We start from the raw sequence: 21,775 nt of genomic DNA on the forward strand, positions 1-21,775 counted from the left end.
CGCGAAACTACAACAGCGGATCGCTTCTGATTGGTTACGCGGTTACGTGATACGCGGTAAATACACCTCATGGGACTCCACCCTTATTTTCAGCATCAAGACTTTTGTTCGCGTTGCTTGAAGTCTTCAAAAATGTTTGCACTTAAAATAAGATAAATATATATATTCGCGCGTCGAAGAGAAAGAAAACGATGATGTTTAGTGCAAAAACAACGCGAACAGACCTTAATCCTGCTGGATTCACACTGCATCCGATTTTCGTCATACGATGCTCTGCAACCAATCAGAATACAGGATTCCGATGATACGAAGCAAAATTCATCGGAATCCTGTTTTCTGATTGGTTGCAGAACGTCGTACTACGCAAATCGGATGCAGTGTGAATCCAGCATAACGTTTCGTTGTATTCCGTGACCGAAGCCCGAGTCCAACCGAGGCGTGTCGAACGTAGCCGAACAAATCGCCAACCGTAACTACGGCAAGTAGAGAGATGGAAAATTGAGAGACACGTAAAACATGGCGGAGGCCGTTGTGGATGGAAGTCCGATGTCTCGGTTTTTTTGCCACAAATGCAGCGTCGAAATCGAGCGTCTGCTGCCGGTAAGTGCGCCGTGACGTTCCTCGTCGTCTTGGGCCACTCGTTCATACCGCGCGACGCGGAATTGTCGCGGTGATACGTCCATCCCCGATATAACTGTCACTCCATATCATGCGAAATTTCTGTCTCTTCTCTTTCCCCCCTCATCCCCCGCAATAAACGTAGCTTGCCCAATTCTCTTCCACATCGAACGGCGAGGTCAACGATAACGCTCGTTAACTTCCTCGCAGCTTCGCGATTTCTCGAAACCTTGACGGCATTCGCACGGTCGAATCGCGTTTGTACACGTTTATGTCTGTCGTGAACTCTCCCTTCCCCCTCCGCAGGAAGCATGCTACGCACGTTCTCGCGATCGTTGTTCCCGATGGAACTTCTCCGATGAAATTTCGCCGTGAGAAGGCGTGTTTTGATCAGGCTGCGGTAGGCAAGGACGTTCATCGACGACCTCGACTATTTTGGAATTCTCGCCTGATTAATCTGGCTCTTTGTACGAAATTAGTAAGAGCATAAATATGCACCAATCTACCTTTTTTTCTCTTGTTTCATATTGTACTTTTTGTTTTACTTGGAATGAGATAATTATATCCTTGCGTTCTAGAAGGAGAAAAATATATACATGTTACTTTGTTTATCTCATTGTCTTTCTAAAGTATTTCTGAAGTGTGCAGAGATATATTGCTGTCTCATGATTAATATTATTATTATTGTTCATAGACATTTGGCTGCATTCGGTAGAAGAAACTGATTATTGCTTAGTGATTCTTTAATATGATTGGTTATTGTCTTTAATTCTTTGTTAAAGCTAAGTGTAAGAACCAATCGTATTGAAGAATTATTAAGACCGCTATTTTATTTGTGCGGTTCTATCATATGACACAGACTTTTTAAAGCCTGTTGGTTGGCTATAAGATAGAGAGATCCAAGGACCTCTTTGTCCTATATACATTTGTCATGTGACAAAAACGCACAAATGAAATAACACCCTAAGAGCTAACTGATTAATTTTTTCTCTGTTGAACGCAGCTAACAACTCTGGACTGACCAAGTTAGACTTTGAAGGCACAGTTGATATTTTGATTGTGAATTCTAGTAGATAAATTCGAATCTGTAAAAAATAAGTAAAATACAATTTGATTTTTATGACTAAAAACTTGTTAAAGCTTTTGCAAGTATTTCACAAATTTTTATAAGTTTTTGTAAGTGCTTATTCAGACTTACACAGTTTGGAATGATATAAAAATATTTGGAGTTTAAAGAGCCAGGTTGCTAATGGAAGGTATGAATTCCACATGGCCGATGGAGGGTTACAACAAATTCAGTCTTGTATACTAAATTAGTGCATATTAAAAGCTGTTGTGAAATTAGCGACGTTAATGTAAAAGCGTATAAATATTTTAAATGATCAAATACTCAATAATGATATTGTCATGTTACTTAACAATATATATGCATTACTTCATTGTCAAAGTTTATTACATTATGCTTCGGCATTTAAATACTGTATGTAAAGCAGCCTTTAATGTGCTAATCCAGTATAGTGCTAAATTTACTATTAATAAGTGTGTAAGAGATCCTAAATAAAGTTAATACTTCATGTGTTGTACAACAAATCTTTTCAAGCCTGTTGATTAGCTGCAGGAAAAAAGACTTTCAGATCTTTTTGTTATTTTGATTCTATAACTAATCAATGGACTTAAAAAGTTTGTTATACAATACATGGAGTCTAATACGTGGTGCTTTGCAACAAGAAACTTAGCGTAACACAATGATCATTTCATCTTTGTTTAACATTGGCAAACAAAAAAGTAAAAATTCGCTGTATTACACTGTCATCTGTGTCTTTTGCTGGAAAGCATCCATAAAGTCCAAAATCGGAATATAAGACGTTTTATAATGTCTTTTAAACAGTTGACACAAAAAGTCTTAAGACTTGTCCCGAATATGGACTTTGGTTTTGTGGGATATATTCATTCTGCATATATATTTAACTCGGCTTCATTGTGGTGTTAAAATGTTACACGGATGTTGAGGTGAATCATGATAACCCGAATATTTTTTTGGTTCTATTTTCGCAATGTCAACAATAGTTTTAGAAAGTCTTAGCTCCAGCTACAGGGCGGTTAGTTAAAATCTACGAAAATATAAATGTTTAAAAATGTCTCGGGTCATTATGACCCAGCCACAATGATGCTGGGTTAATTCGTAAGTGTCTAACTAATACGAGCATGTACATATGTCCCAGGCAATCTGTCAAAGACAGACTTTGCAATCTACATTGCGTAACTCAGCCTCCCCTGACATTTCACTTCCAATTAGAATTATACGTGTCCACGATGCGCGAGCGGTTTCATAGAAGAGCTGGAGAGCAGCAGCAACGAGGGCAGCTCAGGCATGGATATGAACAGCGAAGAACTGAGCGATGGGGATATCGACATCTTGACCTTGAACGTAAGTTTCAATTTAATTAAGCCAAGGATTATTGATAAATCATCAGAAATGTATAAACTCTACATCCATTTGGTACAACCTTCACAGCGCTCCGACCGTGATCGTGATATAATAGAGATGATAATGGGTCTCTCGAATACATATACCAATCAACAGTTGAACACCAGTCAACAGCCCAGTGGAGGCAATAGGAACTATGTGCTCGGTAGCAGAAGGAGGTCCAATTGGTCTCGTACCCCTCAAGATGGACGTCGTACCAGCAGGTATCTTTCCTGTCCAAACTGTCGCACACTGATGGCTACGTTTAACAGAAAAAAAGCAGCTTTGCAATTGTAATATTTAATATAATTGATTTATATTAAATATTACAATTGCAAAGCTGCTTTTTACATTTAGATTCAGTGAGGAACTGGATCTAAATATATATAGGGCAAGATCAATCATATTAAAGAATTTTACAAGAGTTGTAAAGTTGCCTCTATTGAACACAGCCATTATTTTCAACTATTGGAAATTTTCTTTGCTAAGATAGGATATCCCCCAGATCTAAAAATATAATCCAATCAGTGAGAAGAAAACTGTCAACAGTTGCAAAATAAACGTTTTACTGAATGCGTCCATTGATGTAGTGATGCAGTTTTCAAAGATTGCTGGATAATTGAATTCACCTGTTTGAGTGTTTGACATTAAATTTGACAAATGGTGCATTTGGTCCCTTCTTTCATCTTTGTAAAATTACATATTTATTTTAATAAACAATGTCCCGTATGATACTTGAAAAATTGGTAAGGTAATGATTTCATTTTTTTTTTATATGAAATAGCAATCGTAGAAGACAAGAGAGCCTACAGATGCCTATAGAGAATTTCATACAAGATTTTATCTTCAATCTTTCGGGAGCAGCGAGTCTAAGCAACTCTGTGGGTCAAGATGCACAGCCATCTGTGTAAGTTGTTTTACATGATAAATACTGCTTGTGATATTAGCCTGTATAATTATAAAATCAAGATGCGTTATATTTCTCTCTATCATAATAGATCGATATTTATAGCATTTTAAATTTACATGTTCTCAAGAAACATTTTTTCATTTTACTTTCATTTTTTCATTTTCATATTATTGTAATTATTTAAATTTTTACATTTTGATCCTGTTTTTTTTTCTCATATATGCATTTACATAAAACCCCACATGAATTGTCATCAATTGTAAACATGCTTTTCCAACAGTGATGGCAACAGTAAATATTTAAAAAGTTCATTCATCCGTGGGGGTACAAGTCATTAAACAATTTTATTTAATCTTTAGTATTACTAAAATAAAACAAAATAATGTAGATTCAATGTTAGACTGTTCTTGGGAAATCCTGGAGATTATGTTTGGGGTCGTGATGGATTAGACGCTATTGTTACCCAATTATTGAATCAAATGGATGGTACTGGACCACCACCATTATCACGCAATCAGATCGATGAGATTCCTACTACTACTATAACGCAAAGTCAAGTTGGTTAGTACCCAATAATATATATTGACGTGTAGTTTGCGATATCTATGTACATCTATCATCTTTTAAGATCCTTATCATTTGGGAAGCAGAACGACGACATGCCAGATAATTTAAATAGTTGATAAGGATCTAAAAGAAACACCAGAATGTTTTTTAAGTGTTATATTAAGCAATTATATTTTTATACAAGTATGTTTGCTTCCAACTATGCATTTGATTTATTTTATCTATTATTTCTAGGCCTATTCTTTTCAGCTAAATTTCTTAGATGATTCATCTCTCTTTCCTCTTTTTCTCTCTATGTTAGAGAGAAAAAAAAAGAAAAGATAAACAATGCAAGAAGTTCAGCTAAGAAGAAGGTCTACTTTAAATCGCTCTGATCGCAACCTCTCGTTCCTTTTTCTTTATGCAGACTGCAAGCTACAATGTTCCGTTTGTTGGGAAGATTTTAAGCTGTCCGAACCTGTTAGACAATTGCCATGCCAGCACGTTTATCACGCACCATGCATTGTACCCTGGCTGGAATTAGTAAGCTGAAAAAATTCCAAGTTTTAAGAACCCATATATCAATACCAAAATAATCTTTTTCTTTTGTTTTCCTTTTCATTTTCTAGCACGGAACCTGTCCCATTTGTAGACAGAACTTGGGAGATCAAAATCAGGCTGAAGCAAACCAAGATGCTGCAGCCAACATAGCTGGATCCACTTTAGCCGGATCTAGTTTTGCTGCTTTGTTTAGGCAAGTTCTGTAATAAAATATTTATTACACAAATTTGTATTTTATTATTTAATTTTTCATGCAATTAAATGGATAACAGTTATTATAGAAGGATCTTAGATGACGTTGTTGTGCAACTTTTTTTTTCTTTGTTTTCTATTTGCTTAAATTGACGGCATTCGTAAATATTTTGAATGTGTTATTATGTATGATATAGGGCAGCAAATGAAGCGCACCGAACAGGACAGCCAATTAGCCGGACATCGTCTACTTCGTCATCTACTTCATCAGAGTAGCTGCAGTGCTTGTTCAAGTGAGATACGAGTGATACTTTTCTTTCAACTATCCGGTTTCGCAATTAGCCGAATGTATAATCTATTTTTAACACCTTGATACCATTTGGCATTTTCTTGCCTTTAGCAAGGCAAATAATATCTCTTTACAGATTAAACATGTCGACTACAAAATTCAAATCATTATCACTTAATCAATTGATATTGTCTCAATAAGTTCGATGAACTATTTTGTTCTACGTTCAAAAAATTGTACTAAATGGGATATCAGCCAAAATGGCCAAAAATCGTATATTAAATTGTTACATTTGTCTCTGCCTGTTGCGCTATTTTAATATTCAACATTAAGACGTTATTTGCGCTAAACTATAATATCTCACGATCTTCACTAATGCCATTTGATTCAATATTTATAATATTTGATTAAATGATTACTGAAACGTTCCAGGCATTGACGAATCATATGCGTTGTTACATTTCAGTGCAGATAGGAGATTTTATTTTATGATTTAATTCGAATGAAATGAAATAAAAAAATACTCCGAGAAAAGAAGCGACCTACATAGACATCTTTATAGACATTATTTATGCATAGGCAATTTTATTTTGAGTAATGTTAATTTAACGAAACTCGGATCAACAAATTTTGAGCTATTTATATAATAAAGTATAATTTTTATTTGTCGCCGAGGCTCAGTAAAATCAATGTAAGCTTAAGGTAAGAATAAACGTGATGATTCGCGATTTGAAAGCAAATTAATAAATACAAATGATAAATCGGGAATTCTTAAAAGTATTTCATATTCCTGCTTTCTTTAAAGATATATATGTACTTGGAATTATATAGAACATATCACGCGAATCAAGAAATCTAGCAGTCAAAAAGCTAATGGAATTAGTATAGAACATCTGCATATCGATATTCCGTTTTCTTTCTGTAAATATTCCGAAAATTATAAAAAAAAAGAACATTGACAATTACATTATTAAGGTACCATTTCATACAGCTAATAAAAGCTGCCGTTTTATCCCCACTCTATCAATTTTCGTATATAGCAAAGTTATGCTCAAAGTTAGATATTCAACTAATAGCGAACGTCGCTAAAATATATGACATGTCGTGTCATCTTCATGGAACATGACAATTGTATGTCTTCCAAGATTAATTTTGAGAGCGAAGCAAAGAAAAAACCATGTTCGTAGCGATTTTTGGAAATGGATGTGCTATTCAGTATTTTTTCTTTTTTAATAATTGTATATTAACAATTGCAATGGCTATGCATCGCCTCCGAATCTCTGCTGTAGCTGCTGCTATATTCTTTTACATACGCGAAGAATTCTCGTTCTTGTAATCCATTTTTACTAAAATGAAATTAAAAGCTAACAAAAATAAATGAGTGTATTCGTTAACTTAAAAGCAGCGAACATACGCTCTATGAAAAGGAAGCAGAAGAGCGAACAGTTTGAACGCTACTTTGATTGTGGCGAAGTGGGGGTAAAAAGCTAGTTTCCCTTCGCTGCATGAAATTGCACCTTTACTTTCTTCATTCTTTTAAATTTAATCCTCTGACTGTGTTGTAACATGTATCTATTAAGGTATTCTGTACCTTGACTATGGCTATCTGAGTCTCGACGAATAAAGACGCGTGAGTGTGTAACAAATTGCTTTGTTCAGTTCTCGTAGTGCGTAAAAACTGTTTGACACATGCATTAATTCTCGTAAAGCTGATTTTTACAACGCAAATGCATATGAATGAAACGCATTCGCGTTACATATGCAGCATACATATATACTATATATATAGTAAAAATATTTCAGAAAATATGCGCACTGAGATAAACCCTTGCATCCACAATTGTGTAGTTTGCAGCAATCGACGAAGTTACACACATTGTATAAACATAAAATAGAATATAGCATAAAGAAAACGATTAGAAATTGTATCTAAATTCTTCCGGCCGATGTTATTGCGTATTCAGTCGAATTGGAGTTACTTTCGCGCTACCTGTACATATGCAATGAGCAAGCATTCTGCTAGTATGCGCGTTAACAAAAACAAATATCGCGCTGTATTACTAGACGTCTATTTCAATTATGTTTTACACATAATTCTGTGTCGCTCGTTTTTCCTTTTCACAATGATAAAAGTGTTTGTTTTAAGAAAGTTAAATATTACAATAGAAAGAGAAAAGTTGAGTTTTGCATATGCAAGGCTATTACTGAATTTCTTTTTTAACATGCAAAGTTCAGAGTAAGAATGCCAATGTGTATAGAAAATATAGTTTATCTAAAACAAGTTGTAATTTTACTTTAAATTTGTATTAAAAAAAAAAATTTTTTTGCACTTTTGCGAAACCTTGTAAACGAGACTCGTAAATTTTGCAATATTTGGAATAATTCGTTTTTGCTGTCGGACACGTCCAAGGTTTGGAATCGGACATTTTTGGAATTACTTTGTTCCTATATATATATATATATATAACGAAAAACGACAAAAAATTTCACAATATTACATTGTGTTTAAGATTAACAATTGATTCAATTACAAACTAAACATACAAATTATACGATTATAATTAGTAGAAGAATGAATATTATCGATCTAATAACTAGTAACGTTTAAAGTAGCATTGATACGATATGAGGTTGCTTTCAGGAAAAGTGTATTTTTTTAAATACTAGCTCTTTACGTTCCTGATACTTTTCAATGTGTCAACAATAAGCAGCGATATTTGTGTTAATTATATAAAATAAAATAGGATATTTTTCGTTTGTTATGTATGTATAATATAAAAATACAGAATTTAATGATGTTTATATACCTACATGCTTTCTAGCATATAGTAGTCTGTAAATTTATTAGTAGAGTATTATGGGACATATTTATTCGTCAATAAAAAGAGAGATCTAATATAATGTGAGATACATAGACGCGTTGTTTTTCTCCAACACTTTTATTAGCATTTTATATCGGAAAAAACAGCAAAAACGCGAAAAAATATATAATTATATATTTCCATTTCTAGAGATTTCAATATATCCGCAGGCTTGCCAGTTTTTTGTAACGGATAAAGATGCAATAAAAATGAAATAGAGATGTGATATAACAGTGCGAAGTATGAAGCATCCATTCGATGAAGGGTGACGAAATTTAAGATAATAGGATAAATAGTAGTCATTTAAAAAATGTTCCTAAATTTAAATTTATTAACATGAATGACTATGTTGTGTTTTTATGTATCTTAAATTCCGTACCTTTCACTATTAATTAGATACCGTGTACTCCGTATCGTTTTAAGTTTTTTACATTTACATTCTTCCTTTTTTTTCATGCCCGTATTATTATATTTATTACAAGACAGACAACCTCGCTAAACGATTATTTAAAATCTATATACACGATTCAAATTCAGGCAAAAGTCTCCTACGATAAAACTTATGTATAGCTCGCGTGCGATATATTACGAAGCTGTGTCCGGTTTAAAATAACTAGATAAATTAAAAAGGAAGCTAAATATCTCTCGACTTCTTATAATATGAAAAAATGTTTACAGTGTAAAACTTTCTCGTGCAAAATTGTATACATTGATTTACATTATATACATACATATATATATATATATACATAACCGTAATAAAAAAATAGATTGTGTACGTTATGAATTATCGCTATACCTATAAACTCGCTACCATACTATTTTTATTTATTTTAAAACAAATAGGTCAATGAATCGCTTGACCAATGTAGCGCTAATTTCAATATCTTGTATAATTACATAATATAATTTATATAATTTACGTGTTTATAATTTATTATGCACTTATATGCTATATTATGCACATAACAATTTCCTTTTTATAATTTTTACACTCTAGACTGCGCTAGAATATAGTCTATGATTTAAGATTTGTTTCTACCGAATCAAATTTTTTTTAGAAATTTAATACTGAATATTAATTCATCATAAAATGTATATTATCATATTTGGCACTTTCAAATCGACAAAATGGCTAGGTCTGCTCGCCGAGCAATTAAACTTGATTAATTGAAACGGAAAGCTTCAAAGGCATACACACCACAACGCAAGATGTTTTTCGCTAAATTAACAATAAACGTTTCGACCTTAAATTAGGCCATCTTCAGTATTAATATCAATCTTCATAAATTTAGGCATTTATACATGTTTATATCTATCGAACGCAAGATTAAGTTGTTTCCCGTTTTGCATAGTAACTTTAATTCTACGAAACCGTTCGTCATATTCGATACAAATAATATAATAAATTTTAAAGTATTCAACAATTATTTAGTCATGTGCTCCAGAAGCATTTGTCCATTACAATCAATCCACATTTTCAAAATTCATCCTTGCTATTGCACACATAATTTCCTGATTTTAATAAGCATACATATATTATTTAATAAGATCTCGTGATACTATTAACAATTAATAAACCAATGTAATACCTGTGCTGCAATGTAATCCATGGACGCAGATCACTTGTTAAAACTTTATGCTTAATTCTTATCATGACCTACAGTTTATATACAAAATTCTGTTAAAAAAACCAAGAGAGGAATTATGTAAAAAAGAAGTTATGTTTAGTAAATAAGAAAAATAAGATTTTGATAATCTTTCTGTTTCATTTTGTTTATTTAATCCATTAATTTGTTTCTTGATGTAAATCATTTCAGATATGAGTCTTTTTTGGAACCGTGGCTCTGTGTCTAATATTTGAATATTATCCCAGTTTAATTTGTGCCCATATTCAAGTTGATGCTGAGATATAACTCTGAATGAGAGTTCTTCGAATTTTTAATATTCGTTTTATGTTATTTTATTCTTGCTTTTACTTTTCTCTTGGTTTTCCCAACATATGAAGAGTTACAATCTAAACAGTTAATTTTATTCAAATATTAGACACAGAGCCACGGTTCCAAAAAAGACTCACATCTGAAATAATTTACATCAAGAAACAAATTAATGGATTAAATAAACAAAATGAAACAGAAAAATTATCAGCAGGGTTGGTAAAAAACATGTTTTAAACGTGTTTTAAACAGTTTAAAATATGCTTAATTGACGTTTTTAATATGTTTTAAATATGTTTTTTTATAGAACTGTTTAAAGCATATTTGAAGCATTAAAAACATATTCAAGAAGAAACACAATGTTTTATTCTTAAGAGAAAACAGTCTTTACTAACCCTGATTATCAGAATCTTATTTTTCGTTACTAAACATAACTTCTACATAATTCCTTGTTACCCTCTCTTGGTTTTCTCTACAGAATTTTGTATATAAACTGTAAGTCATGATAAGAATTAAGCATAAAGTTTTTACCAGTTGAAATGTTTAAACAAGTGATCTGCGTCCATGGATTACATTGCAGCACAGGTATTACATTGGTTTATTAATTGTTAGTAGTATCACGAGATCTTATTAAATAGTATATGTATGCTTATTAGAATCAGGAAATTATGTGTGCAATAGCAAGGATGAGTTTTGAAAATGTGGATTGATTGTAATGGATAAATTCTGGAGCACATGACTAAATAATTGTTGACTACTTTAAAATTTATTATATTAACATTCTTGAGGCTTCCACGGGTGCTTTCTGTATAAAGGTTATGCGTTTCGCATAAAAGGTTGACCATTCTCCCGATTTCTCCAATGTATACTTTCCCGCAGGAACAAGGTATTTTGTATACTCCTGCGGAACTGAGTGGAGGTCTTTGATCTTTAGGATTTCTTAAGATTTGTCTTATCTTTTTGAATGGTTTGAAGATAGTTCGGATATTGTGTTTGTTTAATATCCTGCCAATCTCTGATCTACTGTTCCTTTGACATATAGGAGGATGGTTAGGATCCTTTCGTCTGGTTGATGAAGTGGACTGCAAGGTTCACGAAACGTTGGCATCTCAAGAATGGATCTGGACACGGAGGAAACCCGCGAAACGCATAACCAATTTATTATATTATTTGTATCGAATATGACGAACGGTTTCGTAGAATTAAAGTTACTATGCAAAACGGGAAACAACTTAATCTTGCGCTCGGTAGATAAACATGTATAAATGCCTAAATTTATGAAGATTGATATGAATACTAAAGATGGCCTAATTTGAGGCCGAAACGTTTATTTTATTGTTAATTAATAGTAGTATAAAATTATAGCGAAAAATCTCTTGCGTTGTGGTGCCTTTGAATAAAGCTTTCTGTTTTAATCGATAACCACTTATTGACATTTATTGTTGATTAATTGAATCCTCTGGTAGGATTTAAGAACCAACCATGTTTACTCGCTCGGCAAGCATACTTTTCGCCGCTTTGCCGGCTTGAATTCGCCTATCTATTGATACTGACAGACCGATTGCTGTGTCTGATCTTATATTATATGTCATAAAATTTTTAGTCATTTGTTACGTGATTCGACGAGTCTTTTACGGATTCGATCGGCTCTGCTATGATAATGTCAGACTGCTCCTCCTTGCGCAGAGCTATCATTATTTTTTGCTCAGTGGAAGACTGACTGTCAGACGAGCCTTCCTGCGTCGAAGTGGCAGCTTCCTGAAATTCAGTAAATGACAATGCATCGCGTGCGATGCGTTTTGAATTTGCGGTACTCACCGTGCTCCGTATCTTCGTATGTGTTTTGATGTGTTTCGTTAGGTGATCCGATCGCATAAATTTCTTTGTACATTCTGGACATTGAAAACGTTTTTCACCCGTATGGGTTCTACGATGCCTCTGGAGTTCATCGGATCTAGTGAACTTTTTACCGCAAAATATCCAAGTACAGATGAAAGGACGTTCGCCAGTATGCCAGCGTAAATGAGCACGTAGATGGCTCGTTTTTCCATATACTTTATTACATCCAGCAATGTGACATACATGTTGCCGTTTCCTGGTTATATCCCTATTTCTAAAGAGAAATATGCGGGTATACAGATCAATACACATATGACTATTATTCATTAGTGTTACAAACAAATGTTTGATATGGTTGAAAGAAGTTATCGCTCACCTGTCGCCATCGCCACAATTGGGACATGTACATGCGACTCTTCTACGGTGCTGTTTATTAGGATCGTCACTGGTAGGGGTAGTGGCCGGGTTCGGTATTTGCTGTTGATGAGATACAGGTGTAGCGGACGTTGTCAAGGTCCCGTGCTGAAGAGTTTGGAGAATCTGCCATTTGGTAGGATCATTTGAGTCGAGTTGCACGGTTGGTGTTGTCGCGACGATAGGTGTGGTCGCGGCTTGAACAGTGGCCGGCAACGTTTGAACTGTAGCCGGCTGCAATGCGCTTGCCGGTATTACTTGCACATTGCCTAAGCCTGGGATATTTTGCACAGGTATCGATTGTAAGAAACCATTGGTCGTATTCATTCCGGCGGTTGGCTGAATTTGCATTATACTTCCATTGCTCACATTCCTCATCATGTTACCTTGTTGCGCGGTCAAATTTGCTAATGCGGACGCAGGAATAAGTGTTAACTGTTGTCCTTGCGTTCCTGTATAAGGATTATTTGCAACATTAATTGTTTGCAAAATTAAAAATTATGGGGAAATGTATCAGAAAATGTAGAAATTAAAAGTATGATAATCTTTCAATATCCGGGGTGGAAACAAAGCTGTAATACAATCAAACAGGGGATGATTTCTTGTACAAAAATGAATTGAAAGTGCAGAATAAACTTTTTTCGTCCGATTCTTTGCTGTGAGCAATTTCTCTCTTAATAAAATAAATAAAATTTAACTATTTGTCATATTTTCTTTAATCTCCTGCCACTTGTAAATATTTTCGTTATGTAAATATGATAACGTTTTTTCAATGTCTTTCCATAAATCAAATGTTCGTAAGCGTACACGTACTTCATGATTTTCCAAATTTTCTCGGAAATAAAGTCTCGAACAAAAAAAATTATTCTGTACTTTTGATTTATTTTTGTACAAGGAATCGCTCCCCTTCGTCTGTTTGTACTGTAAATTTATTCCCATTTTGTGCTTGTTAATACAGTGTGTGCACACATAACAATTCCCTTACCTGTAATCGTAATAGGTTGCACTGTAGGTTGAGCCGATTGTGTAGCAGGGATATGTATCACTTGCCCACTAGTTAATTGACTCGCATCGATATTAGTTACTTTGATATCACCTTCTACCGTTTCGGGCGGCCTCGTCAAACTAGATAACGTCTGCACGTCGATTTTCTGGCCATCTTTTGTGGTAATAACATTGGTATTTCCTGTTATGTTTCTTCCTAATGTACCTATACCAAGTACCTAAGAAACGTATAGCATATCATTTAGAATAACTTTATGTACATATTATTAATATGTTAATGTTCAAATTTTAAAGTATATTACTTGAACATTGCTGGGAGATGCAACTGTTGTGCTCCAAGTCGCTACTGTCGACGATGGAGTGGAGGACTGTTGCATCTGCTGCTGTTGCGACTGCTGCTGCTGCTGGGACGATGCTGGTTGCTGTTGTATCACCTGCTGTACCACTTGTTGCACTTGCTGCTGTTGTTGTACTTGGGCTTGGGCGACTTGTTGTTGCTGTTGCACTGACTGTACCACTTGTTGTTGAGTTTGTTGTTGGACGACTTGTTGTTGTGCTTGTTGATGTGCAACTTGCGTTACTTGCTGACTCTGTAATAGTACGTTTATCTCGTAAGATAAATGTTTATCTTTTGGGAGATTTACTGACTCCCTGATATTAATATTGTGAGAGGATAAATGTAGTGAAATTACCGGGCTAAACCAAATCGCAGATAAATTCGAGAACAGAAATGCTTTATTTTCTTAACACTCAAAATGTACAGGTCTTGTTACAGCGAGGACTCACAGCCGAATGTCTTTCGTTTTCTCGCGCAATATTCGCTTGCTCTCCTTCTAGATCTTTCTAGAACTCTCTCGATCTTTCCAAATAATCTTTTATCGTTTACGCGTATCATCATTATTTATTAGCCGTTTAACTCTTACATTCTCAAACCGCTGGAACATATTCGCTTATGTCGTCGAAATTAGCAACTACAATTAATTCGCGGATTCGCAGAGTATATTCACATTTCCATGCGTGTCAACCTATATAGAAAAAGGTCCACAAACAACGTCGATTTAAATATCTGCGGCCTTCGGCACGATCAGCTGTATTTACTTCTCGCATATACATCGCGTACGAGTATATTGCAAGCTTCTAATGTAAATTCTTTTTTCCATGCGAATACGCGTCGATGCCGCTGGTCGCCACAATCTAATAAGGTCATGACGAAAATAATGTTGAAAGCGACCGATTTGTAGTTAACAAGTCCTGACTTCGACCTCTCTTAGGTCTATGTATTTTATAGGAAAGTATTGAAAACCGACTTGTAACATAAACAATTTTATAATATAACGAGCGTTTTACGTAATTAATCAAATTGACAAGATTCGATGCCTATATAATTGATGTAAAGACGTTATTAATTCGTAAATTGCGATAATAGCATTTTGATGATTGGAAAAAATTTTTATACAGGGTGTCCCGAAAGTTTTTGCCAATCGCTTTTGTGCATATAGAGCCGACTAAATTGAGTCGAAAAGTCCTCTACCATTTTGCAATTTTCGCAATAGTTAACAAGATATTAATTACTAAAAATTACCAAATATTGGTCTTGAATAATTTTTTTCTTAAATATTATTAACTTTACAGAAAAATTGTAAGAGACAAAAATCATTTATTTTCTTCTCATAAAGTTCTGAGAATTTTTTCAGAATTTTTTATCAACTTTTTAGTACTGCATTTTCTTATTTTTACCAACACGAGAAAATACGGTATTAAAAAATTCTCAGAACTTTATGAGAAGAAAATAAATTATTTTTGTCTCTTGCAGCTTTTCTATAAAGTTGATAGTATTTGAGTAAAAAATTATTCAAGACCAATATTTGGCAATTTTTAGTAATTAATATCTTTTGTTAACTATTGCGAAAATTGCAAAATCGTATAAGACTTTTCGATTAAGTTTAGTCCGCTCTATCTACACAAAAGCGATTGGCAAAAACTTTCGGGACACCCTGTATATATTAAAGCCTAATTATCGAAACGTTTATATTTATACATAATTCTGATTTAAAATTAATAAATTTAAATATTATTCGCTTCCAATATCTTGCGTAGTGGTGTATGCTCCTTAAAATATTGTTTTGAATAATAATGCATTTCAGATTTTCATTTATTGTGTTGAATTTGATTTATATTTACCTGAAGGTTTTGCAATTGCGGTAAACTTGCAATTTGCACTTGCTGAATTTGACCGCTCGGTGTGATAATCTGCGCCACTTGAGGTATTTGCTGAAATTAAAATAATTAGAATGTACATTTCATATTATAATTTACAATATTTGTCACATACAGAAATTATTAATTGGTATCTCAATTGTTATATGGTGTTGATTATAATGGGACGATTTCTTGCGTGAGACTTTGTCATGCCTCTAAATTACTTACTTGCATAATTTGTGGTATCATTTGTGTCGTGGGCATATTGAAGACGCTGGATAGCGACTGAACAGGAAGATGTACTGTCTGATAAACGGTTTGCCCGTTATTGGCAGTGACTGGTAATTGCACAGGTACCGCTTGCTGAACGTGTTGCATAGGAAATTGCAGCGGTCTTACCTGTACACTTTGTCCTAGAACAATACACATTATTCCATCATCTTACATTAAAATTGTTTAGACATACTTATTAATAAACTTATTCGCATATTGCTTGAAATCCCCCCTTAAAATTTTTGCACTTAAAATAGGAGAAATATATTCGGATCTTAAAGAAACAAGAAGCAAAGATTTTAAAAGCAAAAAATGCAAGCAACGCGAACGAATCCCATAATTGGAAAATTTGAATTACAAAGGCACACATAAATTACACTCTTAGCACATTACAAAACAATATTTTATTAAAAAAAACGCGTTTATAAACGATTGCAATGAAGAACATACCTGTCGGCAACTGAACAGTTTGTCCCGTAATATTTTGTATAATCGAAGTAGGAAAGACATTCGGTGCTCTTATAAGACTAACTGGCTGTGGTGTGATAATAGTCTGTCCGTTTGCTAGTTGGACTTGCTGGCCGGCAAGTTGCATTTGTTGACCATTTGCAGTAGCAAATTGCATTGTTGGCTGCGCCTGATGATGGGCACTTGCAGCCGACATTGCTGAGGATGGAATAAATAGAGCTTCCTGACCATCTATATTAACAGTCTGCATTTGTGGGATTACACTATAGCTAAGCTGTTGCTGTTGCGTTTGTTGTTGCTGAGCTTGTTGCTGCGTTTGCTGCTGCTGGGCTTGTTGCTGGCTCTGTTGTTGCTGCTGCTGCTGCTGCTGTTGAAGAGCTGCTTGTGCCTGAGCACTGCTGATAATCTGAGCACCCTGTGAAATGAAAGTGCGTTTATAAATTAAAATTAAGTAAAGCGCACTTTAGACGATCTATAATTTGCGACCAAATTCAAAACAGAATTCTGTTTATAATTTTGCGTATCGTTGGTCTGTTTTCTGTTTCTGTATTAGATTGTTCTAGAACTCTCTTTTTAGCTTTCTGCATTAGACTGTTCTAGAACTCTCTTTCTCGGTTTAGACAAATATCAAACGTATTGCTGAATTCATACTGCATCCGATGTGCGTCGTACGACGCTCTGCAACCAATCAGAAAACAGGATTTCGATGGATTTTGCTTCGTATCATCGGAATCCTGTTTTCTGATTGTAGAGAGTCATGCGACGCAAATCGGATGCAGTGTGAATCCAATATATGTCTATCTCACTTGAAGTTCCATAAATGTACACTAGTTCAGCCACAAAAAACAGACCTCGTGTAACATAGAAAACATTTGAAGAAATAAAGTACATACACATAGAAAATATATGTCTGCATATATTTTCTATATGTGTGTATTTTCTTCAAATGTTTCCTATATTATATGTGTGATACGCAAAATTATAAATAGAGTTTTGTTCTGAATTTGATCGCGAATTATAGATCGTATAAAGTAGGCTTTAAAGAATAATGAATTTAAAAACATGCACTAAGAAGAAAAATTAATCATTTAACTATATTAATTTAGATCGTTATTTATTTCTTTCATTGGAGACTGTATATGTATTTAAGTCAAATCTAATATATGAAACGTAAAATTTTTTTTCAGTACGGCATCAACTGTTTTTTAAATATAGGTAATTGTGTCTTCTCGTACTTGCAAGAATTGATGAGGTAGCGATTGAACAGAGATTGCTTGCGTTCTCTGCTGCTCATGTTGCGGCTGTTGAGCTTGTAAAGGCACAAAGTTTTGCAAGGTAATAACTTGTGGCTGTTGCTGTTGCTGCTGCTGCTGAGCTTGCTGAACATCTTGCTGTTGCTGCAATTGCTGCAACACATTAGCGCTTAGAAAACGAATCTGTGGCTGGACAGTTTGCTGCTGTTGCTCTAACTGTTGTTGATCTGCATCGTCTTGCTGTTGCTGTTGAGGTTGCAAAGGATCCTGCTCTTCGATTTCTTCCTACAAATAATTATATTATTTATTTTCTTATCTTGAATATTTTATAGTATAATAGCGTATATTTTAAGTTAATTGCTGTGTATAAATATTATATATATATTTATATAAAAAATATCATTTATCAACATCAATTCCAAAAAGTAATATTATAAAAATAAAGTATTAGTAAAATAAAAGTAAAGAACTAGTAACACATAATAATCTTACCTGTGAAAGATTCCTGCCGTCTATGCTCCGTTTCATGATGAATGATTTCGTTTTGCACTCTATACAATTTATAACAACGAATCTAATGTCATTTCATGTCGAGTGCTAGGCATTTATAATGTAACAACTACATTGGTAATCTTCTTGAAGCTACAAGAAACGAATCGTCCACAGAAATGGCGCTCCTACAAAGAAATGTTATTTTTAGAAAATTGTGTCTATTATAGTAACTAATTCTATAAAGCTCATATTAGGGAATTATAACAATTAAAACAATTGAATGAAAGAGATGTATAGAAAGAATGTATCGGTTTCAGACAAATCAGAGAATCATTGCAAAGGATTCATATTTTTAAAAAAATGCAGAAAGAGAGAAAAATTAAAGGAGACAGGAAAGAGAAACTTTTTAAGTGCTAATTACGCTTACACACTTGTATGATTGAGATATCTCATTTTATTAATCTGAATAAACAATTTTAAATCGAGAATATGATTCTAAATCTTTTAACAATTTAGTCGGAACACTGGATTTAAACAAGAAAGCTAGAAGAAAAGAAAAAATAGTTTCCAAATCTGAAGAGTTAGGTGGAGCATTGGGAATTTTACGCGGGGGTTTAAACAGGGAAAGCTAGAAGGCAGGAAAAGTGCAGTTTTCAACTCCTTGTAGGGGTTACGAGTGTTGGAGCATGTTGACATCGGGCTCTGCTAGCATGTGCAAAAGACGCTAACTCCTCTCCTCTCCTCTCCTCTCCTCTCCTCTCTCTCTCTCTCTCTCTCTCTCTCTCTCTCTCTCTCCCTCCCTCTCCCTCTCTTTCTCTCTTTCCCCGACGAGGGAACAAAGAAGGCCGGTCGGCGGTAACGGGCACCCAAGGAGGACGCCCGAGGACCCGATCGAGGACCGCCTCCTTACGCCCCTGTTTCCCCACCGCCCCTACCCGATTCATAAATGTGGCACGCGCACGCGGCCCGACATGACGGCAAGGTGAGCCTCGTGTCGTCATTACCGCCCACTCGGTCATCCGCCGCTCGTTCGCGCTCTCGCGGCGGCGCGAGCGACCCGCGATAACGGGGAAGGCACGACTCGCGATGCCCAGCCTCCACCCACTTCGCCACATCGGGACTCCACCTAACATTGGAAACAAACACGTGTTGCCCTCCCGCAGGGCTGTCTACTCACACTGCCAAACCATTAAAAACGCCAGGCCGACACGCGCCAGGTGCCAACATCAAGCCAGCATCACCACTATTCTTGAAACCAATGCACCAGTGTTCAACTTGGCCCAAATGTAAAAATTTGCTGATCACGCGACTATGCGAAAACATGCGTCGCCTCCTCTTCGATTCAGACGCGACGCGTTCGTTCACCGTGAGTCGACTCGGCAACGACAAACTAAATAAGTTACGCCGTACCATCCGCGTCTCGTCGTACGCGAGAACGTTGCAAACAATCGCAACGGCATTCACAGGTAAGTGTTCACCGACGCGCGGTCGCCTCCCCCGCACGTCCTCGCGGTCGCCTCCCGTATACCGAATACTCCTGTGTGAGCCGCGCGCGCGCGCGCACACAGACAGCTGCACGTGTCACGCAACGCGCGCCGTCCGCCTCCTCCGAGCACTATGCCGTAGCGACGCTATCGCTTCGCATCATTCGATCCACGAACGATCGAACTCGATCACGCTGGATATCCGCGTAGGAAGGGGGAGGGTTGCGCCAGCGAGATTAACCGGATAGCGTACTCCGGACGAGTACACCGCCGCCACCGTCGAATCGCGGAAGACACGTTTGAGTCCAGCTTTACTCGACGCTACCGTAGAACACCACTAAGTGGAGCCAATGAATTTCCCCGATTCTTTAAATCCACTGGCACGTGCACGACGGGATATATCGCGCGCGTCCCATCTCGTCCAGTTCAATCGCCCATCCGCGCTCGCAGAAACGCTGCACAACGTACACCAACAAATATCGTCCTAAAACGAGACAGATCGAGAAAACACGAGCGCACATACCCACGAACGCGGTGCCAATGGGCGGTGCGCGGATGGCAACGTCGCCGTTTCGCTCGACACGATGGCACGGGCTCGCCGATTGGTCGGCTGCGGCACGCGCGACCGGTCGGCCATCACCATCAACCAACCAAGTCGACCGGCAGCTCGCCGGGGCGTCGTTCGGCAGGGGCGTACGCGGGAACGCTCGCGGCGGACGCCCACCCTATTAAAGGGGGCTAAACCACGCGTACCTCCTACTTTCTCTAGTCTTCCGCTTCCTCCCAGTCCTCCCACCTTTCACCTAGCGTATACCGACCGCGGGTGAACAGTTCGTGCGATAGGGCACGTGTCGCGATCTGTGATCCGCGATGTTTCTCGGGGATGTTCCTTGACGATTGATGATCTTTGAATTAACTCGTAATAGGATACACACTTTTATGTTATGCTGAAAGAACATTAGATCTTTGGAATTTTTGTTGTTATTAGTTTTAAAGTTTAAAACTAATAAATATTTTCAATTATATAAAAAATTACAATTGAATTTAACGCAAATATATTGGATTTTAAAAGCAGTCATTTTTTGATTGTGAATTTTTAGATTTTAGATAAATTTAAATCTATAAAAAATTAATAAATTTAATAAAATTTAACTTCTATGATATTAAGAATTAAGGATTTCACAAGTATACAAGAATTTTTTTTAGTTTTTTATATAGTTCGAAACAATACAAAAATCTGCACTAAAATTCGAAGACTCAAATTGCGTATAAAGGATGAAAATTGTTGATGACGAAGGGATATAGTACGATAATTAGCCTATATCCTACATGAATAGAATAAAACTGAAAAATCAGATTGTGAAACATAAAATTATTTCAAATCATTACTATTTAAAAATTAAAAAAATGGATTTCAGGATCTCCACAATCCATATGTTCCAGTTACGTTAAAGCGTTTCTTACTTTCAGGAAAGTCACGCAAAAAAAGTGTTGGTCAAGCGATAAGCTGCCTCATCTCCTTCCTTGCATAAGGGTTTCAACCTCGTACATGTAAAATGAAATTCCGAAACCTAGGCTTATTCTTAAAAAATTCCTTTCCTAACTACATGACGATAAAGTTGGTCAAGCGATAAGCTGCCTCATCTCCTTCCTTGCATAAGGGTTTCAACCTCGTACATGTAAAATGAAATTCCGAAACCTAGGCTTATTCTTAAAAAATACCTAGAATTAAATTCTTAAAAAATTTCTTTCCTAACCACATGACGATAAAGTTATCAGGAAATTCTTTTCTCGATACGTCATACGTTTGTCTGAAATACGCTGACCGATGAGTGTCGACTATATGCGATATAATTTGTAGCATTACCGATATTTGACAAAAAAAAATTGGAAAAACAGTTCTACAAATTATTTGCTATCGATTTTATTGATATGATGATGATGATGATGATGATGATGATAATGAG

At 35.7% G+C, this 21,775-nt stretch overlaps 2 protein-coding genes across 5 annotated transcripts; one reads left to right on the top strand and one right to left on the bottom strand.

Annotated features, from left to right (window-relative positions):
- Positions 1-465: 465 nt before the first annotated feature.
- Iru (E3 ubiquitin-protein ligase Iruka) lies at positions 466-8,156 on the top strand. 4 transcript variants are annotated; one of them, XR_001940200.1, is made up of 9 exons: positions 466-600; positions 2,915-3,046; positions 3,134-3,309; positions 3,870-3,992; positions 4,384-4,556; positions 4,969-5,084; positions 5,171-5,295; positions 5,492-5,642; positions 5,720-8,156. XR_001940200.1 is itself a non-coding variant. In XM_018510179.1 (9 exons), exons 1-8 carry the CDS (start codon positions 517-519, stop codon positions 5,568-5,570), a joined length of 1,008 nt encoding a protein of 335 aa, XP_018365681.1. In that variant the 5' UTR covers positions 466-516; the 3' UTR covers positions 5,571-5,587; positions 5,720-8,156. The 4 variants fall into 4 exon arrangements, 3 of the variants coding, with proteins under 3 accessions (XP_018365681.1, XP_018365680.1, XP_018365682.1); XM_018510179.1 differs by having other exon boundaries at positions 5,492-5,587; XM_018510178.1 differs by having other exon boundaries at positions 5,492-8,156.
- A 3,390-nt stretch (positions 8,157-11,546) lies between these two features.
- On the bottom strand, positions 11,547-20,334 carry LOC108762928 (transcription factor Sp4). Its single transcript, XM_018510192.1, has 11 exons — positions 19,502-20,334; positions 18,325-18,509; positions 17,815-18,117; positions 16,562-16,994; positions 16,067-16,251; positions 15,821-15,910; positions 13,942-14,229; positions 13,620-13,857; positions 12,597-13,086; positions 12,200-12,494; positions 11,547-12,139 (listed from the first exon to the last, which is right to left on the bottom strand). The coding sequence occupies exons 2-11, from the start codon at positions 18,358-18,360 to the stop codon at positions 11,981-11,983; spliced, it is 2,517 nt and encodes an 838-aa protein (XP_018365694.1). The 5' UTR covers positions 18,361-18,509; positions 19,502-20,334; the 3' UTR covers positions 11,547-11,980.
- Between the last annotated feature and the right edge of the window lie 1,441 nt (positions 20,335-21,775).

This window comes from Trachymyrmex cornetzi, unplaced genomic scaffold (genome assembly GCF_001594075.2).
Source record: "Trachymyrmex cornetzi isolate Tcor2-1 unplaced genomic scaffold, Tcor1.1 scaffold325, whole genome shotgun sequence".
NCBI lineage: Eukaryota > Metazoa > Arthropoda > Insecta > Hymenoptera > Formicidae > Trachymyrmex > Trachymyrmex cornetzi.